The sequence below is a fragment of the Salvelinus fontinalis genome, unplaced genomic scaffold (assembly GCF_029448725.1).
Source record: "Salvelinus fontinalis isolate EN_2023a unplaced genomic scaffold, ASM2944872v1 scaffold_0602, whole genome shotgun sequence".
NCBI classification, from domain to species: domain Eukaryota; kingdom Metazoa; phylum Chordata; class Actinopteri; order Salmoniformes; family Salmonidae; genus Salvelinus; species Salvelinus fontinalis.
In genome coordinates this window covers 37,143-63,813 of record NW_026600811.1, presented here as the reverse complement: position 1 = coordinate 63,813, position 26,671 = coordinate 37,143, and the positions used below count along the sequence as shown (strand labels likewise).

The 26,671-nt window shown below is 44.5% G+C and overlaps 1 protein-coding gene and 1 long non-coding RNA gene across 5 annotated transcripts; both read left to right on the top strand.

Annotated features, from left to right (window-relative positions):
* Nucleotides 1-5,087: 5,087 nt before the first annotated feature.
* apip (APAF1 interacting protein) lies at nt 5,088-14,379 on the top strand. 4 transcript variants are annotated; one of them, XM_055914567.1, is made up of 8 exons: nt 5,088-5,193; nt 5,714-5,904; nt 6,330-6,430; nt 6,590-6,638; nt 9,818-9,935; nt 10,799-10,934; nt 13,550-13,717; nt 13,913-14,379. In XM_055914567.1, the coding sequence occupies exons 1-8, from the start codon at nt 5,157-5,159 to the stop codon at nt 14,028-14,030; spliced, it is 918 nt and encodes a 305-aa protein (XP_055770542.1). In that variant the 5' UTR covers nt 5,088-5,156; the 3' UTR covers nt 14,031-14,379. The 4 variants fall into 4 exon arrangements, 3 of the variants coding, with proteins under 3 accessions (XP_055770542.1, XP_055770539.1, XP_055770540.1); XR_008758278.1 differs by lacking the exon at nt 13,913-14,379 and adding an exon at nt 11,054-11,523 and having other exon boundaries at nt 5,105-5,193; nt 5,510-5,904; nt 10,799-10,973; nt 13,550-13,624; XM_055914564.1 differs by having other exon boundaries at nt 5,108-5,193; nt 5,510-5,904.
* Nucleotides 6,645-8,063, top strand: LOC129846614 (uncharacterized). Its single transcript, XR_008758279.1, has 4 exons — nt 6,645-7,274; nt 7,328-7,368; nt 7,422-7,539; nt 7,593-8,063. It is a non-coding gene; the product is annotated as an uncharacterized LOC129846614 (long non-coding RNA).
* Nucleotides 14,380-26,671: the final 12,292 nt, after the last annotated feature.

The following is a 26,671-nucleotide window of genomic DNA, read 5'->3' as shown; positions in this document are numbered from 1 at the left end:
TAGAGAGGTGTGTTTCTCAGATGACTAAACATGTGTGGGCTGGGTAGTAGACACCTGTCCCGTCTCGTCCACCACACCCCCTCTGTCTTAAAGCAGAATTGTCATCACTTCCTGGTCTGAGTACTAAGGCCTTTGAAGCTTTAGACAGCCTGAGAGAAAATAAAAGGTACGGGCCTGCTCCTGCACGCAGACACCCATCCCATGTGTAACGTGTTGCTTCCGTCTCTCTCCTTCCACCCAACCTGGGCTTTAACCAGGGACTCTCTGAACACATTGACAAAAGCATTGTTAACTATCTCTCTCCACAAAAGCCATGGGAAAACAACTACTTCAATGTCTCAGAGCAAGTGACGTCAATGATTGAAATGCTACAAGTGTGCACCGCTAACTAGCTAGTCATTTCACACCGGTTACACATGCATGGATGCTGAAGATACACACACACACACTAACACACACACACACACACACACACACACACACACACACACACACACACACACACACACACACACACACACACACACACACACACACACACACACACTGACAGACCTAGATGTAAGCATGTACACACACACACACACACACACACACACACACACACACACACACATACACACACACACACACACACACACACACACACACACACACACACACACTGACAGACCTAGATGTAAGCATGTACACACACACACACACGCACACACACACACACACACACACACACACACACACACACACACACACACACACACACACACACACACATGCCTGTGAGTACAGTATTTACAGTATTTACATATGCACACAGACAGACTCAATTGACCTAGTTTTCCAGTAGAACAAACCATGTATGACTACAATACATGTTTTTATTGCTTTTTCACCGAAAGAGATGTCCATACCATGGAAGGATGATGGGGAAAGAGATGTCCATAACATGGAAGGATGATGGGGAAAGAGATGTCCATACCATGGAAGGATGATGGTGAAAGAGATGTCCATACCATGGAAGGATGATGGGGAAAGAGATGTCCATACCATGGAAGGATGATGGGGAAAGAGATGTCCATACCATGGAAGGATGATGGGGAAAGAGATGTCCATACCATGGAAGGATGATGGTGAAAGAGATGTCCAGACCATGGAAGGATGATGGGGAAAGAGATGTCCATACCATGGAAGGATGATGGGGAAAGAGATGTCCATACCATGGAAGGATGATGGGGAAAGAGATGTCCATACCATGGACGGATGATGGGGAAAGAGATGTCCATACCATGGAAGGATGATGGGGAAAGAGATGTCCATACCATGGAAGGATGATGGGAAAAGAGATGTCTGTAACATGGAAGGATGATGGGGAAAGAGGTTGTCCATACCATGGACGGATGGTGGGGAAAGAGGTTGTCCATACCATGGAAGGATGATGGTGAAAGGATCATTAATCCTGTGGGGAATTTCCAAACATGCTTCATATTGACTGAAGTTTCCTGTATGTGGTTACTTGTGGCTACACTGTGCGTCTGTGTGTGTTCGTGCCAGATGACAAGTGAAACACTTCCACCACAGTGAGCAACACTAAAGGCTGATGGGTCGGGACCATGTAGAGCAGCACTAATAGAGAGATACAAGTGGTAGTGGATAAGGTTCAGCCACCACAGGTCTGTCTGGCAAGAACTGATCAGATGTCTTCAGAACAGGTTTATTGCAGATATCGGGTTCAACACGCCACACTCCTAAAAGTTGTTCAATGGAAAGATACAAGAAAATAATAAGCATAAGTAGGGGCTTCCAGACAACGTACGGGGCACAGCCAAATACACACAGCTAGTAGAACACACTGACAGGACAACGGCTCAGTTACTGGTAAGCATATATACAATTGAAACATGACTGCCATGTAACTAAGGTCTGCGCATGTGGCACAAGACCACGACCAACGTGGAATAGCAACTGCACCACAAGCAAAGGCACAGGCTAAATTAGGCTACATACATACATCATAAGGCTACACACAGTACATGGTAGCATGAGGCTACATAAAGACTGTAAATGTACATAAACACAGCTCTATGCATAAACAGACAACATAAACAGAATATATTTCCCTTGAAACGGTACATGTGAGCTTCATCACCAAGCCTAACGAGCTAGAGGCTCACATTCTGGCTTAGCTGGCTAGCAGTAACATGACACACATGACAGGAAAATACCTGATAAATATGGTGAATATGAATTTGACCACCTTAGCAACATCTTGATAACAAACATGGTCATCTCCCATCTATTTCTGATGTCCATCCAGCTTGATTTCTATTTGCCATATATATTTTAACTGTGCTGTTTCACAGAAGTTTTGAACCTATATACTTTTTACGGACATAGTATATTTCAAATTAGTTATCTTGTTGTTGTTAGTCCCAACCTTCAGCTCCATTCAACCTCTCCCATCTAACTTTAACACCATCCAGTTTTGATTTCTATTTGCCATATATTTTTTCAACTGTGCTGTGATGTTTCACAAAAGGTCTGACCCTTTCTATTCTCATAGTTTCTACAGATTGTAAATTAAAGATAAACATTGTTGCTAAAATAATTATTGAATCCATTTTCTTCTGACCGCGATCTCACTCTGAAGATAGGAGCGAGGTTCAGTGAGGTGCACAGGGAATGGTGGACTGTGATTGGCTGATACAAGTGGGGTCTTGTAGGTACCACTAAGGAGAACAAGTACAACTAACTACTAGATTAGGGTTGATGTAACTGCCACATAAGAGCTGGCCATTTTAACACCTAGTATCACCATTCTATCACCATACTATCACCATAGTATCACCGTAGTATCACCGTAGTATCACCGTAGTATCACCATAGTATCACCATACTATCACCATAGTATCACCGTAGTATCACCGTAGTATCACCGTACTATCACCATAGTATCACCATAGTATCACCGTACTATCACCGTAGTATCACCGTAGTATCACCATGCTATCACCATAGTATCACCGTAGTATCACCGTACTATCACCGTAGTATCACCATAGTATCACCATACTATCACCATACTATCACCATAGTATCACCGTAGTATCACCATAGTATCACCATACTATCACCATACTATCACCGTAGTATCACCGTATTATCACCATAGTATCACCATAGTATCACCATAGTATCACCATACTATCACCGTACTATCACCGTACTATCACCGTAGTATCACCGTAGTATCACTGTAGTATCACTGTAGTATCACCGTAGTATCACCGTAGTATCACTATAGTATCACCATAGTATCACCATAGTATCACCGTAGTATCACCGTAGTATCACCATACTATCACCATAGTATCACCATAGTATCACTGTAGTATCACCGTAGTATCACCGTAGTATCACCATAGTATCACCATAGTATCACCATACTATCACCATAGTATCACCGTAGTATCACCGTAGTATCACCATAGTATCACCGTAGTATCACCGTAGTATCACCATACTATCACCATAGTATCACCGTAGTATCACCATGCTATCACCATAGTATCACCATAGTATCACCATAGTATCACCGTAGTATCACCGTAGTATCACCGTAGTATCACCATAGTATCACCATAGTATCACCGTAGTATCACCGTAGTATCACCGTAGTATCACCGTAGTATCACCATAGTATCACCGTAGTATCACCATGCTATCACCATAGTATCACCGTAGTATCACCATAGTATCACCGTAGTATCACCGTAGTATCACCATAGTATCACCGTAGTATCACTGCAGTATCACCATAGTATCACTGTAGTATCCCATAGTAACACCATAGTATCGCCATAGTATACATTAAGACTGTGTCTAAATCAGTCTTATCTGTTCCTTGTCAGTAAACTCAGCTTTGGTGAACGTGCCTGTTACCATGCCTTTAAATATCCACTCCCTAAGTGACGGCCTAAGCCTTCAGCATGCAACGATCCAGTGCCTGTCACGTGTCCCCGGCACGTCTGTCAACACAAGGCATTTTATCCTGTCTGACGAGAACCTAGAAATCCCTATTGGCCTGGACTTACCCCTCCACTTTTCACCCCAGCCATCTATAGCCTACATCCCCATGATATCCTACACACTGTCAGTCCAAAAACACACAAAGTAAAAGGCAGACTTGTGGAAAATGTTTCTTGATAACAAACATGGTCATCTGTCCATTATAATGTATCTAACGACGACTTTGGTGAAGTAAAGCTGTCCCAAGGAAACATCCCTCCCACTGGGATGGATGGGCCGACAACAAGGTTGTAAACCAACATTATGTTAAAGGCCTAATGGTCATGTTTCAGGTTGCAGGAATAGATGCATGCAGGACTAGATGTTTGTTATGAAGAGTTCATGTCACAGCCACACTATCCACTCAAATGCTGATAGATACAGTAATATAACACTGCAGCCCGCCTGGTTTTCAACCATCCGAAGTTCTCTCATGTCACACCGCTCCTCCACACACTCCACTGGCTTCCAGTCGAAGCTCACATCCACTACAAGACTATGGTACTTATCTACGGAACAGCACTAGGAACTGCCACTTCAGGTTATGCTCAAACCCTACACCCTAACCCAAGCACTCCGTTCTGCCAGCTCAGGTCTCTTGAATGCACTTACTGTAAGTCGCTCTGGATAAGAGCATCTGCTAAATGACAACAAAATGATATAATAATAATATAATGCACTAGTATGCATCTACACTGTAATTAGACTGCAGCCTACAAACACCATGATGTAAATTGGTGACTCTAGTTGGGAAGAGAGAGACCACTTTTCATAACTAGACAAGAAAAAAATACCTGTCCTTGCCATAAATTTGGTTTAATTTATTTGGGCTCTGCTACCACCTAGTGCTTGTTAGGCATACTTGTGCAACACCCTCTCCAAGTAGAAGTTACCCAGATATAGGATATACTTGTACTAACAAAAATATGAACAAATAATAAAACACGTTTGATTTTGAATTGATAAGAATTGTTTCATCTTATTTTCGCCGATTATCAAAGATCTCTGCGATTATTCGATAATTGTCTTCAGGCACCATACAAGGCCACGTGCAAGAGATCTGGAGGTCCTTACTATATCCTGTCGCATTAATGACGACCCCCACTGCTTACAAACAAACACACAAAGGTATTTAAAACGAGATAAAACTGAATTGTTCCATGTAAACATGTGGCGAAATATTGTATTTAAACGATATGTTGTTTTAGATTTCGTTGAGGAGGAATAACGTCACGTGTGTTTGCATGTTAAAGTAGCACCTGTTAGTTAGCGAGCTAACGTTAACTGGCTATCTAGTTTGCTTTTTGGCCAGCCTGTTACAGTTGCGCTCTAGTGTATTGGCACCCTTGTACGTTTATTTTAAATAATTCAATACGTCTTCAAATATAAGTTACAATTTAAAAAAATATAAACGTGTTCACACGTGTACTGTGGTAATTTGCAGGTATTTTTTACAAGGTAAAAACAGCCATTGAAATAGTGTTGAAAGGAGAACAGGATATTCCGCTTCATTATAACGTTACCACTGTGAACATGGTGAAGGGGAAAGAGCTCTCTGAGGATGTAAGGAATTTGATTATAACCAAACATGGACTTAAGCAAGGTTACAAGTCCATCTCCCGGGACCTTGGGATTGCTGTTTCCACAGTTCGTAATGTTATCAGGAAGCATGCTGTCCATGGCGTTGTAGTCAACCTCCCAGGACGTGGTCGCAAGAAGAATCTGGTTCCACCGGTTGAAAACGCAGATCGTTCTGCATCTATCCAAAATAAAATGACATCTGTTTGTGATGCCACCAATGAAGACAAGGAAAATGGTTCCGAGTCGACGAAGTCTCAGGTATGTGCTTTAGAACGACTGCTAACAGTAGTAGGTTATCTAGCTAGGCTAACTAACACATTTAAAACAAGTCTTGCAATCTGAAATTGCAAACAAATAGCTAGCTAGATTCACACCTTAACGTGTAGGCTAGATAGTGAGTAGAGCAAGAATATAAGGACAATAGAAACAATGAGGGAAGTCAGAGGAAGATATTTTGGGAAGTCCAAAGCCAGAGAGCTAGAGAGAAACAACAGGGGGGACTTTAACAGGGAGAGAGAGAGAGAGAACACAAACAGCTCCAGTTTGAGACCCAGAAAGAGTGAGGAGAGGGAAATGGATGTGTCCACATCACAACATTCATAATTTGCACAAGTGCCTGAAGGTAAATGATGAGCCATTATGGTGTCTGGGTAATGTACTGTTTCCCCATCACCTTGTTTCAGGACAAGGAACATCCACGGGTTCTCATCCCAGAGTTATGTCGTCATTTCTACCAACTCGGCTGGGTTACTGGGACAGGAGGAGGGCTAAGTTTGAGACGTGGGTAAGTGCTCTGGCTTTAATATTGTTGAATCATTTTTTTTACATTCAAAACCTCAATCATGACTTGGTCTTTAGTTAAACGTAGAGAGAAGGGGAGAGAGAGAATATATATATGCATGCAAGCTAATGAACATTCATCTCCCCATTTTGTTGCACCTAGAGATCAGATCTATATTGCCCCGTCTGGAGTGCAGAAGGAGAGACTACAGGTGAGCAGGGCTGGTGTTTTGTCTTCACATCATAGAGACAGGAGAGACTACAGGTGAGCAGGGCTGGTGTTTTGTCTTCACATCATAGAGACAGGAGAGACTACAGGTGAGCAGGGCTGGTGTTTTGTCTTCACATCATAGAGACAGGAGAGACTACAGGTGAGCAGGGTTGGTGTTTTGTCTTCATATCATAGAGACAGGTGAGACTACAGGTGAGCAGGGCTGGTGTTTTGTCTTCACATCATAGAGACAGGAGAGACTACAGGTGAGCAGGGCTGGTGTTTTGTCTTCACATCATAGAGACAGGAGAGACTACAGGTGAGCAGGGCTGGTGTTTTGTCTTCACATCATAGAGACAGGAGAGACTACAGGTGAGCAGGGCTGGTGTTTTGTCTTCATATCATAGAGACAGGTGAGACTACAGGTGAGCAGGGCTGGTGTTTTGTCTTCATATCATAGAGACAGGTGAGACTACAGGTGAGCAGGGCTGGTGTTTTGTCTTCATATCATAGAGACAGGTGAGACTACAGGTGAGCAGGGCTGGTGTTTTGTCTTCACATCATAGAGACAGGAGAGACTACAGGTGAGCAGGGCTGGTGTTTTGTCTTCACATCATAGAGACAGGAGAGACTACAGGTGAGCAGGGCCGGTGTTTTGTCTTCATATCATAGAGACAGGTGAGACTACAGGTGAGCAGGGCTGGTGTTTTGTCTTCATATCATAGAGACAGGTGAGACTACAGGTGAGCAGGGCTGGTGTTTTACCTTCATATCATAGAGACAGGAGAGACTACAGGTGAGCAGGGCTGGTGTTTTGTATTCATATCATAGAGACAGGAGAGACTACAGGTGAGCAGGGCTGGTGTTTTGTCTTCATATCATAGAGACAGGAGATACTACAGGTGAGCAGGGCTGGTGTTTTACCTTCATATCATAGAGACAGGAGAGACTACAGGTGAGCAGGGCTGGTGTTTTGTCTTCACATCATAGAGACAGGAGAGACTACAGGTGAGCAGGGCTGGTGTTTTGTCTTCACATCATAGAGACAGGAGAGACTACAGGTGAGCAGGGCTGGTGTTTTGTCTTCACATCATAGAGACAGGAGAGACTACAGGTGAGCAGGGCTGGTGTTTTGTCTTCATATCATAGAGACAGGAGAGACTACAGGTGAGCAGGGCTGGTGTTTTGTATTCATATCATAGAGACAGGAGAGACTACAGGTGAGCAGGGCTGGTGTTTTGTATTCACATCATAGAGACAGGAGAGACTACAGGTGAGCAGGGCTGGTGTTTTGTATTCATATCATAGAGACAGGAGAGACTACAGGTGAGCAGGGCTGGTGTTTTGTCTTCATATCATAGAGACAGGAGATACTACAGGTGAGCAGGGCTGGTGTTTTGTATTCACATCATAGAGACAGGAGATACTACAGGTGAGCAGGGCTGGTGTTTTGTCTTCATATCATAGAGACAGGAGAGACTACAGGTGAGCAGGGCTGGTGTTTTGTATTCACATCATAGAGACAGGAGAGACTACAGGTGAGCAGGGCTGGTGTTTTGTCTTCATATCATAGAGACAGGAGAGACTACAGGTGAGCAGGGCTGGTGTTTTGTATTCATATCATAGAGACAGGAGAGACTACAGGTGAGCAGGGCTGGTGTTTTGTATTCATATCATAGAGACAGGAGAGACTACAGGTGAGCAGGGCTGGTGTTTTGTCTTCATATCATAGAGACAGGAGAGACTACAGGTGAGCAGGGCTGGTGTTTTGTCTTCATATCATAGAGACAGGTGAGACTACAGGTGAGCAGGGCTGGTGTTTTGTATTCATATCATAGAGACAGGTGAGACTACAGGTGAGCAGGGCTGGTGTTTTGTCTTCATATCATAGAGACAGGAGAGACTACAGGTGAGCAGGGCTGGTGTTTTGTCTTCATATCATAGAGACAGGAGAGACTACAGGTGAGCAGGGCTGGTGTTTTGTCTTCATATCATAGAGACAGGTGAGACTACAGGTGAGCAGGGCTGGTGTTTTGTATTCATATCATAGAGACAGGTGAGACTACAGGTGAGCAGGGCTGGTGTTTTGTATTCATATCATAGAGACAGGAGAGACTACAGGTGAGCAGGGCTGGTGTTTTGTCTTCACATCATAGAGACAGGAGAGACTACAGGTGAGCAGGGCTGGTGTTTTGTCTTCATATCATAGAGACAGGTGAGACTACAGGTGAGCAGGGCTGGTGTTTTGTCTTCATATCATAGAGACAGGAGAGACTACAGGTGAGCAGGGCTGGTGTTTTGTATTCATATCATAGAGACAGGAGAGACTACAGGTGAGCAGGGCTGGTGTTTTGTCTTCATATCATAGAGACAGGTGAGACTACAGGTGAGCAGGGCTGGTGTTTTGTCTTCACATCATAGAGACAGGAGAGACTACAGGTGAGCAGGGCTGGTGTTTTGTCTTCATATCATAGAGACAGGAGAGACTACAGGTGAGCAGGGCTGGTGTTTTGTCTTCATATCATAGAGACAGGAGAGACTACAGGTGAGCAGGGCTGGTGTTTTGTCTTCATATCATAGAGACAGGAGAGACTACAGGTGAGCAGGGCTGGTGTTTTGTCTTCATATCATAGAGACAGGAGAGACTACAGGTGAGCAGGGCTGGTGTTTTGTCTTCATATCATAGAGACAGGAGAGACTACAGGTGAGCAGGGCTGGTGTTTTGTCTTCATATCATAGAGACAGGAGAGACTACAGGTGAGCAGGGCTGGTGTTTTGTCTTCATATCATAGAGACAGGAGAGACTACAGGTGAGCAGGGCTGGTGTTTTGTCTTCATATCATAGAGACAGGTGAGACTACAGGTGAGCAGGGCTGGTGTTTTGTCTTCATATCATAGAGACAGGTGAGACTACAGGTGAGCAGGGCTGGTGTTTTGTCTTCATATCATAGAGACAGGAGAGACTACAGGTGAGCAGGGCTGGTGTTTTGTCTTCATATCATAGAGACAGGAGAGACTACAGGTGAGCAGGGCTGGTGTTTTGTCTTCATATCATAGAGACAGGAGAGACTACAGGTGAGCAGGGCTGGTGTTTTGTCTTCATATCATTGTAGAGCCAACCTGGAGTACTTAGTTTGCCAGTTTTCTGGAGATGTGTTTTTTGTGTGTTGCACCCTGTAGCCAGATGACATGTTTGTCTGTGATGTGGAAGAGAGAGACATCAGCTCCCCACCCCCCTGGAAGAAGCTGAAGAAGAGCCAGTGCACCCCTCTGTTCATGAATGCCTTCACTATGAGAGGTGAGCTCTCTGTTCATGAATGCTTTTACTATGAGAGGTGAGCTCTGTCTGTTCATGAATGCTTTTACTATGAGAGGTGAGCTCTCTGTTCATGAATACCTTCACTATGAGAGGTGAGCTCTCTGTTCATGAATGCCTTCACTATGAGAGTTGAGCTCTCTGTTCATGAATGCCTTCACTATGAGAGGTGAGCCCTCTGTTCATGAATGCCTTCACTATGAGAGGTGAGCTCTCTGTTCATGAATGCCTTCACTATGAGAGGTGAGCTCTCTCTGTTCATGAATGCCTTCACTATGAGAGGTGAGCTCTCTGTTCATGAATGCCTTCACTATGAGAGGTGAGCTCTCTGTTCATGAATGCCTTCACTATGAGAGGTGAGCTCTCTCTGTTCATGAATGCCTTCACTATGAGAGGTGAGCTCTCTGTTCATGAATGCCTTCACTATGAGAGGTGAGCTCTCTGTTCATGAATGCCTTCACTATGAGAGGTGAGCTCTCTGTTCATGAATGCCTTCACTATGAGAGGTGAGCTCTCTCTGTTCATGAATGCCTTCACTATGAGAGGTGAGCTCTCTCTGTTCATGAATGCCTTCACTATGAGAGGTGAGCTCTCTGTTCATGTTTGATGCACTATTAGAGGTGAGGTCTGTCTGACTACCTGGGAAAGAAACCCACCTTCACAACAACATGTTGTGCCCACAAAGTTGTCATAACCGCAAGCTTCCTACTTTAGGTTTCAGAGGAGCTGATGTCACTGCTTGATGGACTGTCGCTAGCTCATATATTTAGTTTCCCTATTTCAACAGCTTTGATGGATGGAATGAGACTGTAGGCCAACATGCTAACTGTCTCCCTGTTCCTCAGCGGCGCAGGCCGTCATCCACACCCACTCCAAGGCTGCCGTCATGGCAACTCTGTTTTATCCTGGCAAGGAGTTCCGCATAACTCACCAGGAGATGATAAAGGGAATCCGCAAGGGCACCTCCGGCACCAACTACAGGTGGGCACATGGCTAGAACACCTCCTGCACCAACTACAGGTGGGGCACATGGCGAGGACACCTCCTGCACCAACTACAGGTGGGGCACATGGCGAGGACACCTCCTGCACCAACTACAGGTGGGGCACATGGCTAGGACACCTCCAGCACCATCTACAGGTGGGCACATGGCTAGGACACCTCCAGCACCAACTACAGGTGGGCACATGGCAAGGGCACCTCCAGCACCAACTACAGGTGGGCACATGGCGAAGGGCACCTCCAGCACCAACTACAGGTGGGCACATGGCTAGGACACCTCCAGCACCAACTACAGGTGGGCACATGGCTAGAACACCTCCAGCACCATCTACAGGTGGGCACATGGCGAGGGCTTCTCCAGCACCAACTACAGGTGGGCACATGGCTAGAACACCTCCAGCACCATGTACAGGTGGGCACATGGCGAGGGCTTCTCCAGCACCAACTACAGGTGGGCACATGGCTAGGACACCTCCAGCACCAACTACAGGTGGGCACATGGCGAGGGCACCTCCAGCACCAACTACAGGTGGGCACATGGCAAGGGCACCTCCAGCACCAACTACAGGTGGGCACATGGCGAGGGCACCTCCAGCACCAACTACAGGTGGGCACATGGCGAGGGCACCTCCAGCACCAACTACAGGTGGGCACATGGCTAGAACACCTCCAACACCAACTACAGGTGGGCACATGGCTAGAACACCTCCAGCACCAACTACAGGTGGGCACATGGCGAGGGCACCTCCAGCACCAACTACAGGTGGGCACATGGCTAGTACACCTCCAGCACCTACTACAGGTGGGCACATGGCTAGAACACCTCCAGCACCAACTACAGGTGGGCACATGGCTAGGACACCTCCAGCACCAACTACAGGTGGGCACATGGCTAGAACTCCTCCAGCACCTACTACAGGTGGGCACATGGCTAGAACACCTCCTGCACCAACTACAGGTGGGCACATGGCTAGAACACCTCCAGCACCAACTACAGGTGGGCACATGGCTAGAACTCCTCCAGCACCTACTACAGGTGGGCACGTGGCTAGAACATCTCCATCACCAACTACAGGTGGGCACATGGCTAGGACACCTCCAGCACCAACTACAGGTGGGCACATGGCTAGAACTCCTCCAGCACCAACTACAGGTGGGCACATGGCTAGAACACCTCCAGCACCAACTACAGGTGGGCACATGGCTAGAACTCCTCCAGCACCAACTACAGGTGGGCACATGGCGAGGGCACCTCCAGCACCAACTACAGGCGGGCACATGGCGAGGAGACACTTCCAGCACCAACTACAGGTGGGCAAGTGGCTAGCGTACCCCTCCAGCACCAACAGGCGGGTAAGTGGCTAGACGATCCCTCCAGCACCAACGACTGGCGGGTAAGTGACTAGACGACCCCTCCAGCACCAATGACTGGCGGGTAAGTGACTAGACGATCCCTCCAGCACCAACGACTGGCGGGTAAGTGACTAGACGACCCCTCCAGCACCAACAGGCGGGTAAGTGGCTAGACAATCCCTCCAGCACCAACGACTGGCGGGTAAGTGACTAGACGACCCCTCCAGCACCAACGACTGGCGGGTAAGTGGCTAGACGACCCCTCCAGCACCAACGACTGGCGGGTAAGTGGCTAGACGACCCCTCCAGCACCAACGACTGGCGGGTAAGTGGCTAGACGATCCCTCCAGCACCAACGACTGGCGGGTAAGTGACTAGACGACCCCTCCAGCACCAACGACTGGCGGGTAAGTGGCTAGACGACCCCTCCAGCACCAACGACTGGCGGGTAAGTGGCTAGACGACCCCTCCAGCACCAACGACTGGCGGGTAAGTGGCTAGACGACTCCTCCAGCACCAACGACAGGCGGGTAAGTGTCTAGACGACCCCTCCAGCACCAACGACTGGCGGGTAAGTGTCTAGACGACCCCTCCACCACCAACGACAGGCAGGTAAGTGGCTAGACGACCCCTCCAGCACCAACGACTGGCGGGTAAGTGGCTAGACGACTCCTCCAGCACCAACGACTGGCGGGTAAGTGTCTAGACGACCCCTCCACCACCAACGACAGGCAGGTAAGTGGCTAGAGGACCCCTCCAGCACCAACGACTGCTGTATAAGTGCTCAATGGGAAAGGGGATTTCCTAGTCAGTTGTCCAACTGAAATGTGTCTTCCGCATTTAACCCAACCCCTCTGAATCAGAGAGGGGCGGGGAGCTGCTTAATCGACATCCACGTCTTCGGTCCCGGGGAACACTGGGTTAACTGCCTTGCTCAGGGGCAGAACAACAGATTGTTACCTTGTCTGCTCGGGGATTCGATCCAGCAACCTTCCATTACTGGCCCAACGCTCTAATCACTAAGCTACCTGCCAATGTACTACAGTGTGAATGTCTGTACTGAAACAGTCTGGAGGGTTCTGCTAGCAATACCCAGACAGGTTATGGAGATGAATGTGGAAATCTGGACGTTACCTTGTAACTCCTGTCAAATTTGGCACATTTTCATCCAGGGGAAACTGACACTTGATTTTAGATAGTGGCCCTATGACTGTGCATTCTGCTCATACACGTGTGTGTAGATATGATGAAATGCTGGTGGTCCCCATCATTGAGAACACCCCGGAGGAGCGGGACCTGAAGGAGCGCATGGCGCTGGCCATGGAGCAATACCCAGACTCCTGTGCGGTCCTCGTCCGGCGTCACGGCGTCTACGTGTGGGGGGAGTCCTGGGAGAAAGCAAAGACCATGTGAGTTAATAAATAATTATGAAGTAACACAATGTTTTATAGAAGTGATTAACTAATAATTATAAATAGGGTAAAAGTAATGTTTGTAGAAGTATTACTGTGTCGTTCAGACAGAATGTATCACTGTTTTAAATGCATCATTGGTGCTTTTTAGAGGTTTGTGTGGTAATGGATTATCCCTGTGTCTTGTTCCAGGTGTGAATGTTATGACTACCTATTTGACATCGCCGTCCAAATGAAGCAGAGTGGAATGGACCCTTCAGCACCACCCATTGAAGAGAACCATTACTACGATGTCCAACAATCCCAATAAATGGAGGCAAACAACCATGGCCTAAAATGAACACTTGCCAAATGTGTATTTTCCTCCAGCCGTGTCGCCGGGTGTCAGGACCCACAGTGCTCCAAGTATTTCACTCGCATTTTGTGAATATAAAAAGTCAAGTTTGATCACATTCATAGTAACATATATGCTGCAGTAGCTGTTTTCAAAATATTTCTGCCATTTTTGTTTCATAGCTGGTAATATATAGCCTATTCCAGCCTGGCTGTGGGCTGTGCGCACGTGAAGAGCTGAGTGAAAGATGACATTTTTAGAAGCGCTGTGCACAGGCATAAAAGTTGGTCTAATTTATTTGAGAAGAAAGTCTACTGAAGTGAAACCTTGTCCTTGTGTTTCTTGGCTATTTACATCGTCTTTTTTGTAGCTTGTGAACAAAACTGACTGTCTGTTGTCAAATTGACTGGGCCTGAGCCACACACTAACCCATTGTGCTACAGCCACAGGCTTTATTTGACCAGATTTGCTGGCCTCAAAAATATGACATGTAGCTCCTTTTTAAAATTCTTTGTGGTGTAAGTTTAACTCATCTCTTTTTAAAGCTCAGCCTTTCCACAATAACGCCAGTTCTATTGGCCTGTCGTATTGACATGTTAACATGGGTGGCAAAGAAACATTTGAGCTGTTAAAGTTGACTATGTGGTCGTACTCTGACCAGACAGTGTGTATCACTACCATCTGAGGTATTACGAGATTGTTGAGTGTCTATTCTCTCTAAAGTCTCTTGAGGATTCAGTGTCATCTGAAAGAACAAGACCTATAGGGGCGGTTGGTGTGTCATATCGCACAAACGCCTGTCTGCACTTAGAGTTCAAATTTAGCGGGAGTCAACTAGGGTTATTGTCTTGCATACTGCAAATCAAACAACCTGACAGATGTGGATTGGTCACATATGATCAATAAAGATGAGGGTTAAAGTGTGCAACCTTTTTCCCCCCAATTGTATTATGAAATTTAAATGTGTGCCTGTGTAGATTTCAACGAGCAGACCATCAGTTGTGGCAGCGTCTTCATTAAGAATTACACAACGCAGAACGAACCACGCTACACCTGGATTGGTTAATACTTGCTCTGAGACAAAGAATGTTACATAGAAGATAGTTGGTGCGGGAGTTTTCCAATTCAGCCCGGTCTCTTCCTGGATTTGTCTTTTATCTAATGGGTTCTACCAGTCATTGCATGGTCGCTGTTCATGTTGTGCTGAATTCTCCAATTCCAGGATTCTGATTCTGCCGTGTTCCATGGTGCTGAATCTCAGATCACTGCTGTGTCCTTGTTTGTTTAGATCTAGCATTCTATATGTTTTTAAGTACTGGGATTTTATTAAGAGCGATTACTGAGGGTAACCAACCTCTGCTTGACTGTTCAGCATAGCAGGTTAAATGTTAGGTTCACCCGAATTAGAAGTGTTGATACCCTCTCTCTGATTTTTGTTGGAGAAAATCATATATTTGTCTTAGACAGTACCTTCAGAAAGTATTCATACCCTAGAAGTAGCAGGCAAGGTGATCCCATCTCACCTCTGCTGTTTTTGTCTAGGGAAACCCTGGCCAGGCAATTGGACAATCCCAAAATTACACCAATATCTCAAATCTACGGCTCATAGCACATCATTATACGCCGACGATATCTTTATCTAGACAGTGTATCCTAATTCCTCCCAAGAGCTTTGAAGATCATAGACAAATTCAGCTCCATCTCAACTAAATAAATCTAACCAAATCTGCCCTACTGCCTCTCTCAGCCCCGATGGAGGGCTCCATCTCTACCAATGGAATCCCAATTGTTTGCCCCTTCTGGCTATTGGAATTAAATCCATAATGTGGTTTCAAAGTGTGTATAAAAATAAAACATTTTAATTGAAACTGTATTTAACTAGGCAAGTCAGTTAAGAACAAATTCTTATTTACAAAGACGGCCAAACCCGGATCACGCTGGGCCAATTGTGCGCCGCCCTATGGGACTCTCAATCATGGCTGGATGTGATACAGCATGGAATCGAACCAGGGACTCTGGTGATGTCTCTTGCACTGAGATGCATTGCCTTAGACCGCTGTGCCACTCGGGAGCCATATATACACTGCTCAAAAAAATAAAGGGAACACTTAAATAACACAATGTAACTCCAAGTCAATCACACTTCTGTGAAATCAAACTGTCCACTTAGGAAGCAACACTGATTGACAATAAATTTCACATGCTGTTGTGCAAATGGAATAGACAAAATGTGGAAATTATAGGCAATTAGCAAGACACCCCCAAAAAAGGAGTGATTCTGCAGGTGGTGACCACAGACCACTTCTCAGTTCCTATGCTTCCTGGCTGATGTTTTGGTCACTTTTGAATGCTGGCGGTCCTTTCACTCTAGTGGTAGCATGAGACGGAGTCTACAACCCGCACAAGTGGCTCAGGTAGTGCAGTCCATCCCGGATAACACATCAATGCGAGCTGTGGCAAAAAGGTTTGTTGTGTCTGTCAGCGTAGTGTCCAGAGCATGGAGGCGCTACCAGGAGACAGGCCAGTACATCAGGAGACGTGGAGGAGGCCGTAGGAGGGCAACAACCCAGTAGCAGGACCGCTACCTCCGCCTTTGTGCAAGGAGGTGCACTGCCAGAGCCCTGCAAAATGACCTCCAGCAGGCCACAAATGTGCATGTGTCTGCTCAAACGGTCAGAAACAGACTCTATGAGGGTGGTATGAGGGCCCGACGTCCACAGGTGGGGGATTGTATTTGTATTTCCAGGCACAAGCATTTCACCCCATCATAAATTGGTTTAGACATGATTCTTCTGCCCGCTGGCTGAGTATAGAGATAAATATGGTGTCTCCTATTACCCTGGAAGAGGTTGTTTCCACTGATATATCCCTTAAACAATGTTATATGGTGTCTCCTATTACCCTGGATGAGGTGGTCTCCACTGATATATCCCTTAAACAATGTAATATGGTGTCTCCTATTGCCCTGGATGAGGTGGTCTCCACTGATATATCCCTTAAACAATGTTATATGGTGTCTCCTATTGCCCTGGATGAGGTGGTCTCCACTGATATATCCTTTAAACAGTAAACTACACTTTGGTCCTATTATTGCTCACACAATTTAAATTAGATGCAACATTTAAAAACATTGTTACTGGGAATCAAAATGCCATGTGATCTGGAGGGTGGACTTTTGAATCCCCCTTCCTCAATGGTCCAAATGTGGAATCCGTACCCTTGCCGAAATCGTGGACAGTAATGGTTTGAGAACGTTCCAGGATTTGAAAGACATACTGTACACATTACCAGGCAAATCCTTTTTCTTTCTATATTTACAACGTAGGTCAGAAATGCTGGCTAGAGTCCCTTGGGAAATCCAATTTGCAAACCATCCAATGATGGGATTTATAAATAAATTGTCTGGGCTCCCAAAGAAAAGATCTTCCTTTTGGAAAGCTCTTATTCTGAGCTAGCCATTAAAGTATGGTACACAGACCTAATTGAATCTGAACAACCCTTTAACCTGAATAGAATATGTAAAAATATGATCTTGGCATCCCATAATCCGAACCATAAATTTATACACTTGTACAGACTGTATTTGACACCAAGAAAAAGTTTTTTGATGAAATTGGCCAGAACTCCCAACTGTTCACTGTGTCCCCTAAATCAGGTAGGCACATTCCTCCATGTGATGTGGGACAGCCCTGCAGTTAAATGCTTTTGGGGCAAAGTGATTAAATTAATTTCGAAGGGCATAAATGTAAATATTCCAATGCTTTGCATCTGTTACTTAACGATGATAGCCCCTTGAATCAATTAATCAGAGACGATTACTGCTGGCTCTTAGATGGCAATCACCTGACTCCCAATTCGCCAGGGGCTACAGTTACTATTAGAAGTTACTACATTATGATTAGCGACAGCGAGAATAAATGGTGCAAGTCAGGGAACAATTGAGACCTGGACAAATATACTTGACTCTGTAAAGATCTCAGCTACAGCCCAACACATAGAAATAAACGATTCATAAAGCCCAACAAGCCTACAAACAATATATACAGTGCCATCAGGGCATTCATACCCCTTGACTTATTCCACATTTTATTGTTACAGCCTGAATTCAGAATGGATTAAATATATCTACACAAAATACTCCATAATGACAAAGTGAAAACATGTTTTTAGAAATCTTAGTACATTTATGTAAATTAAATCTGTGTTTCATTTTCAATAAGTATTCACACCCCTGAGTCAATATTTTGTAGAAGCACCTTTGGTGGCGATTACAGCTTTGAGTCGTCTTGAGGATGTCTGGATCAGCTTTGAGTCGTCTTGAGGATGTCTGTATCAGCTTTGAGTCGTCTTGAGGATGTCTGGATCAGCTTTGAGTCATCTAGGGGATGTCTGGATCAGCTTTGCACATCTGGATTTGGGGATTTTCTCCCATTCTTCCTTGCAGATTTTCTCAAGCTCTGTTAAGTTAGATGGGGATCGGCGTTGAAGAGCAATCTTCAAGTTTTTCCACAGATTTTCCATGGGATTCAAGTCTGGGCTTTGGCTGGGCCACTCAAGGACTTTCACATTCTTGATCTGAAGCCATTCCAGCGTTGCTTTGGCTGTATGCTTGGGGTCGTTGTCCTGTTGGAATGTAAATCTTCTCCCAGTCTAAGGACATTTGCAATCTGAAGCAGGTTCTCATCAATGATTTGCTTGGATTTGGATCCATTCATTGTTCCCTCTAACCTTACCAGACTCCCTGTCCCTGCAGCTGGAAAGCATCCCCATAGCATGATGCTGCCACCACCATACTTCACGGTAGGGATGGGGTGATGAGCTGTGCTTGATTTTCTCCAGACACAGCGCTTTGCATTCAGGCCAAAGAGTCATTTTTGTTTGTTTTTCACGTGTCTTTGTAAACTCCAGGCGTGCTGTCATGTGCCTTTTCTCAGGAGTGGCTTCCATCTGGCCACTCTCTGGGTAGTTCCATATTTTTTTCCATTTACCAATGATGGAGACCACTGTGCTCTTGGAAACTTTCAACACTCTAGAAATGTTTTCTAAATTATGTCCAAACAATTGAATTGGCCACAGATGGACTCCAATCAAGTTGTAGTGACATCTCAAGGATAATCAAAGGAAATTGGGTGCACCTGAGCTCAATTTGGAGTGGCATATATTCCACATTTTGTTGTCACAGCCTGAATTCTACACACAATACCCCATAATGACAAAGTGAAAACGTGTTTTCAGATATTTTAGCAAATCTATTGAAAATGAAATACAGAAATATCTCATTCACATAAGTATTCACACCCCTGAGACAATACATGTTAGAACCACCTTAGGGAGCGATTACATCGCTCTAAGAGCATTGCACACCTGGATTGTACAATATTTGCAAGTTGGTTGTTCATCATTGCTAGTCAGCCGGTTTCAAGCCTTGACATAGATTTTCAAGCTGATTTAAGTCATAACTGTAACTCGGCCACTCAGGAATATTCAATGTGGTCTTCGTAAGCAACTCCAGTGTATATTTGGCCTTGTGTTTTAGGTTATTGTCCTGCTGAAAGGTGAATTTGTCTCCCAGTGTCTGTTGAAAAGCAGACTGAAGCAGATTTACTTTAAGGATTTTGCCAGTGTTTAGCTTCATTCCGTTTCTTTTTATTAAAAAAAAACTCCTTGTCCTTGCATACCCATAACATGATGCAGCCACCACTATGCTTGAAAATATGAAGAGAAGCACTCAGGGATGTGTTGGATTTGCTCCAAACATAACGCTTTGTATTCAGGACATAATTAATTTGCCAATTGTTTTGTCAGCTTTACTTTAGTGACTTATTGGAAACAGGATGCATGTTTTGGAATATTTTTTATATCTTCCTTCATTTCACTCTGTCATTTAGGTTAGTATTGTGGAGTAACTACAATGTTGTTGATCCATCCTCAGTTTTCTCCTAACATGGCCATTAAACTCTGTAAATGTTTTAAAGTCACCATTTCCATCTTTGTGAAATCCCTGAGCGGTTTCCTTCCTCTCCGGTAACTGAGTTAGGAAGGACGCCTGTATCTTTGCAGTGACTGGGTGTATTGATACACCATCCAAAGTGTAATTAATAACTTCACCATGCTCAAAGGGATTTTCAATGTCTGTTTTTTTGTTGTTGTTGTTGACCAATCTACCAATAGGTGCCCTTCTTTGCTAGGCATTGGAAAACCTCACTGGTCTTTGTGGTTGAATCTGTGTTTGAAATTCACTGAGCGACCTTACAGATAATTGTATGTGAGGGGGACAGAGATGAGGTAGTTATTTTAAAATCTGGTTAAGTGTGCCTTGCTGGTTAAGTGTGCCTTGAATTCTAATAAATCACTGACAGTGTCACCAGCAAAGCACCCCAACACCATGAAGGCCTGATTCACACAGTCTCCTCTGAACAGTTGATGTGGAGATGTATCTGTTACTTGAACTCCGTGAAACATTTATTTAGGCTACAATCTGAGGTGCTGTTAACTCTAATGAACATATCTTCTGCAGCAGAGGTAACTCTGGATCTTCCTTTGCTGTGGCGGTCTTCATGAGAGCCAGTTTCATCATAGTGATTGATGGTTTCTGCGAGTGCACTTGAAGAACCCTTCAAAGTTCTTGAAATGTTCCATTGACTGACGTTGATGTCTTAAAGTAATGATGGACTGTCGTTTCTCTTTGTTTATTTGAGCTGTTCTTGCCATAATATGGACTTCGTCTTTTTCCAAATAGTGCTACCTTCTGTATACCAACAGTATCTTGTCACAACACAACTGATTGGCTCAAACGCATTAATTGAAATGCATTCCAGGTGACTACCTCATGAAGGTGGTTGAGAGAAGGCCAAAAGTGTGCAAAGCTGTCATCAAGGCAAAGGGTGGTTACTTTGAAGAATCTCAAACATAAAATATATTTTGCTTTGTTTAACACTTTTTTGGTTACTACATCATTCCATGTGTGTTATTTCATAGTTTCGATGTCTCTACTATCATTCTACAATGTAGAAAATAGTATAAATAAATAAAAACACTTGAATGGGTAGGTATGTCCAAAATTTTGACTGGTGCTGTATATCAGACCAGGTTTTGTTCTACAGTAAGTAGGGATGTAGAATGTGTCTAAATTGACAATGAGATAAAGTACAACCTTGATATTCTTCTGAGGATATGCTTCTGCCAGCCTGGAACCATTATTTATTTAGACTAGAGAGAATCTGGTTTCTCCTTTGCATTAGACTTTCAAAACTAGCCTGATATGTTTTAGAAGTTAGTTTTAGTTTGCTCCACAGAACGTGTAGATCAGGACTGTTTTGATCTACGTTAACTGATCTCCTACCAGATCTCCCAGGTGATAAATGAAACATTACATACGCGCCCGACACATAGGGCTGACTGTCAGTCAACCTCACAGCCAGTCGTCTCCTGAGGACACTCCCCTGTGTAGTGGCAAAATGGAAGTCCCAGCGCTCCTGCCAGCACTGCTTCCTTTCATTTCCATCATGGAATTCCACCCTGGCTAGCGTGTGCCACGCCGCCTCCAGTAACATCAGACAGACGGTGCCTGTGGGTCCCACCTCTGTGGGCGCCGCCACTCTCCTGCTCTCATCCCTGTTCATCATCACACACCAGCGGGGAGTTCTTACAAGATGCTCCTCCATAAGCCCTACTGACTTCCCTAGTCTCGTCTGCTGTGTGTGCTGAAAATATACCACTGGATTCACAAGATCCCCTCTGTGTTGCTTAGCTAATGCTGTTAGAAATACAGATTGTGATGGGCAAGTCACTGCTTGAAAATTGTGAAGAAATTCCTGTTTTGACAATGTATTACACAAATGGATTTGTTAGCAATCCTCTTTTCAGATTAAAAAATAATAATCTATACAATATGTCTCAAACACGTATCACATTGAAACATGGAACTGTGGTCTACATCCATGAGTGATTGGAATTAGAGCTCCTGTGTTACTTAGGATGGTTGGTCGTCAGGGGGTTGAGAAGAGTCCATGTCCACTGCAAGAGCTACTCCGTCTTGAAAGACCAAAAACAGAGTTTGAGTGAAACAGTATATTTTTAGAATATGGAAAAGGCTGAATTGTTTGTCCGTCTTGGGCTAGCTCTTTGAACAGGTGTGTTACAGGAGCTGAATACATTGTGGATCACCTACAGGAAGGGGTAACCTCAGTTCAGTGCTTTGTGGATCACCTACAGGAAGGGGTAACCTCAGTTCAGTGCTTTGTGGATCACCTACAGGAAGGGGTAACCTCAGTTTCAGTGTTTTGTGGATCACCTACAGGAGGGGGTAGCCTCAGGTTTTGTGCTTTGCAAGAGTTGTGTTCAAAGAACTGAACTGAACTAATTGGGTTTGACTTTCATTTGTCATTCATGTGCATTTTCTTCCTGCTTAGGGTCCTGAGCTATACAGCCAACCAAATATTAGCTCACTGTGCAATTATCAGCAGCACACATAAAACATGCATTAGACCGTTTGAAGTCTGTGATGGAACTAAACCAAACCAAATATTAATCACACTTGGCAAAATTAGCAAGCACAGGAATAATATGAATAATTAATGATTTTAGGATAATGGTTTTGCTGACAAACATACAACAAATATGTTTTCTTTGGCAATCATGTTTCTCTCAGACCTAGGAGCACAGGGAAGCAGTTATAAGTGATATAAGATACTTCAACCTCTACAGAAAAGTACTTTCTCTGCCAGCTTTTCCCCAGTGTCATCAGCCTCCATCCTTCTCATAGACAAAAGAGAAAGGCTGGATAAATGCACTGACCAAATTAATATGCAGAGTAATCACTATAGCCTCTAGCGGGGTGGGTACTGCCATATCAACAAAGTAAATCAAGCCCTCTCTTGATGAGCTGTCTGCATAGACCAGGGGTGTCAAACACATTTTCTCCACAGGAGCGCATTCGTTCTTCCCCGAGATCCGGTGGGCCGCATTTAAAATGTTATATTTCCTCGCCGTCAAATTTTGCACGAACATAAAATAAAAATGTATGCTCCCTGACTGTCTAGCTTTCGTTTCTATGACAGTTAGCCAGCTGGACAGAGTGAAGAGGCTATAAATATAGGTATATTATAATTTATATAACATTTTCCTGAGGGAAAACTACTCAAACCACCCGCAGGCCGGATTGAATGAGCCTTGAGTTTGACACCTGGCATAGACTATCCCTTGGCTAATGATGAGCAGTCTGCATAGACTATCCCTTGGCTAATGATGAGCAGACTGCATAGACTATCCCTTGGCTTATGATGAGCAGTCTGCATAGACAATCCCTTGGCTAATTATGATCAGTCTGCATAGACTACCCCTTGGCTAATGATGAGCAGACTGAATAGACATCAGAGTATTAGTAGATCCTTCTGTCTCTGCCCATATCGTCTGGTTGCTTCCGGCGATGTACCAATGCTCCAGCTGTTGCCTAGTTTACCTTGCTCCAAGGTCTGGGATATCTGAGACTTCTCCCCAGAGGAGACTACTGCCCAGAGGAGACTATCAATCAATCAATCAATTGTATTTATAAAGACCTTTTTACATCAGCCGATGTCACACAGTGCTGTACAAGAACCCAGCCTAAAAGCCCAAACAGCAAGCAATGCAGATGTAGAAGCACGGGAGCTAGGAAAAACTCCCTAGAAAGGCAGGAACCTAGGAAGAAACCTAGAGAGGAAACAGGCTCTGGGGGGAGGCCAGTCCTCTTATGGCTGTGCCAGGTGGAGATTATAACAGAACATGGCCAAGATGTTCAAGCGTTCATAGATGACCAGCAGGGTCAGATAATAATAATCACAGTGGTTGTAGAGGGTGCAACAGGTCAGCACCTCAAGAGTAAATGTCAGTTGGATTTTCATAGCCGATCATTCAGAGTTAGAGACAGCAGGTGGGGTGGAGAGAGAGTCAAAAACAGCAGGTCTGGGACAGGTAGCAAGTCCAGTGAACACGTCAGGGTTCCATAGCCGCAGGCAGAACAGTTGAAACTGGGCAGCAGCATGACCAGGTCGACTGGGGACAGCAAGGAGTCATCAGGACAGGTAGTCCTGAGGCATGGTCCTAGGGCTTAGGTCCTCCGAGAGAAGAGAGAGAGAAAGAGAGAGAATTAGAGGGAGCATACCTAAATTCACATAGGACACAGGATTAGACAGGAGAAATACTCCAGATGTAACAGACTAACACTGGCCCCTCGACACAAACTATTGCAGCATACAAACTGGAGGCTGAGACAGGAGGGGTCGGGAGACACTGTGGCCCTGTCCGACGATATCCCCGGAGAGGGCCAAACAGGCAGGATATAACGCCACCCACTTTGCCAAAGCATAGCCCCCACACCACCAAAGGGATTTCTTCGACCACCAACCTACTACCCTAAGACAAGGCCGAGTAATGCCCACGAAGATCTCACCCACGGCAAAAACCAGATGGGGGCGCCAACCTGGACCGGAAGATCACATCTGTGACTCAACCTACTCAAGTGACGCACACTTCACCCCTTTAACTGCCCAATGGGAACATTGTGTTGCTTCAGGACAGACTGCTGTGTTGGCCTTCCTATGCAGAATGGATGCTGCCTGTTGATTTGTTTAGTGTGTCTCTTAGTGGACCCAATGGCATAGTCTGTCATATTCTGATTTAGTCTGTCATAGTCTGATCTAGTCTGTCATAGTCTGATATAGTATGTCATAGTCTGTCATAGTCTGATATAGTCTGTCATAGTCTGATACGGTCTGTCATAGTCTGTCATAGTCTGATATAGTATGTCATAGTATGATATAGTAAGTCATAGTCTGTCATTGTCTGTCATTGTCTGATATAGTCTGTCATAGTCTGATACGGTCTCTCATAGTCTGATATAGTCTGTCATAGTCTGATATAGTCTGTCATAGTCTGATACGGTCTCTCATAGTCTGTCATAGTCTGATATAGTCTGTCATAGTCTGATGTAGTCTGTCATAGTCTGTCATAGTCTGCTATAGTCTGTCATAGTCTGATATAGTCTGTCATAGTCTGTCATAGTCTGATACGGTCTCTCATAGTCTGTCATAGTCTGATATAGTCTGTCATAGTCTGATACGGTCTCTCATAGTCTGTCAAAGTCTGATATAGTCTGTCATAGTCTGTCATAGTCTGTCATAGTCTGATACGGTCTCTCATAGTCTGATATAGTCTGTCATAGTCTGATATAGTCTGTCATAGTCTGATACGGCCTCTCATAGTCTGTCATAGTCTGATATAGTCTGTCATAGTCTGATATAGTCTGTCATAGTCTGTCATAGTCTGATATAGTCTGTCATAGTCTGATATAGTCTGTCATAGTCTGTCATAGTCTGATATAGTCTGTCATAGTCTGTCATAGTCTGATACGGTCTCTCATAGTCTGTCATAGTCTGATACGGTCTCTCATAGTCTGTCATAGACTGTCATAGTCTGATACGGTCTCTCATAGTCTGTCAAAGTCTGATATAGTCTGTCATAGTCTGTCATAGTCTGATACGGTCTCTCATAGTCTGTCATAGTCTGATATAGTCTGTCATAGTCTGATACGGTCTGTCATAGTCTCTCATAGTCTGATATAGTATGTCACAGTCTGATATAGTAAGTCATTGTCTGTCATAGTCTGTCATTGTCTGTCATAGTCTGATATAGTATGTCATAGTCTGATATAGTATGTCATAGACTGTCATAGTCTGATATAGTCTGTTATAGTCTGATATAGTCTGATATAGTATGTCATAGTCTGATATGTCTGTCATAGTCTGATATAGTCTGTCATAGTCTGATCTAGTATGTCATAATCTGATATAGTCTGTCATAGTCTGATATAGTTTGTCATAGTCTGATATAGTCTGTCATAGTCTGATATAGTCTGTCATAGTCTGTTGTAGTCTTTCATAGTCTGATATAGTCTTTCATAGTCTGATATAGTCTGTCATAGTCTGATATGCCAGCAGCATACCACCCTGCATACCATTGCTGGCTTGCTTCTGAAGCTAAGCAGGTTTGGTCCTGGTCAGTCCCTGGATGGGAGACCAGATGCTGCTGGAAGTGGTGTTGGAGGGCCAGTAGGAGTCACTCTTTCCTCTGGTCTAAAAAAAAATATCCCAATGCCCCAGGGCAGTGATTGGGGACACTGCCATGTGTGGGGTGCCGTCTTTCGGATGGGACGTTAAATGGGTGTCCTGACTCTCTGAGGTCATTAAAGATCCCATGGCACTTATTGTAAGAGTAGGGGTGTTAACCCCGGTGTCCTGGCTAAATTCCCAATCTGGCCCTCAAACCATCATGGTCACCTAATAATCCCCAGTTTACAATTGGCTCATTCATCCCCCTCCTCTCCCCTGTAACTATTCCCCAGGTCGTTGCTGCAAATGAGAACGTGTTCTCAGTCAACTTACCTGGTAAAATAACGGTAAAATAAATAAATAAATAAAAATATAGTCTGTCATAGTCTGTCATAGTCTGATATAGTCTGTCATAGTCTGATATAGTCTGTCATAGTCTGATATAGTCTGTCATAGTCTGATATAGTCTGTCATAGTCTGATCTAGTATGTCATAGTCTGATATAGTCTTTCATAGTCTGATATAGTCTGT

What these genes read in the sequence shown, in the direction of transcription:
- apip (XM_055914564.1), top strand. Translation starts at nt 5,157, where the DNA reads ATGACGACCCCCACTGCTTACAAACAAACACACAAAG. An exon ending in CCGAGTCGACGAAGTCTCAG is followed by an intron (nt 5,905 to 6,329) that starts GTATGTGCTTTA and finishes ACCTTGTTTCAG; the next exon opens with GACAAGGAACATCCACGGGT. An exon ending in TGGGAGAAAGCAAAGACCAT is followed by an intron (nt 13,718 to 13,912) that starts GTGAGTTAATAA and finishes GTCTTGTTCCAG; the next exon opens with GTGTGAATGTTATGACTACC.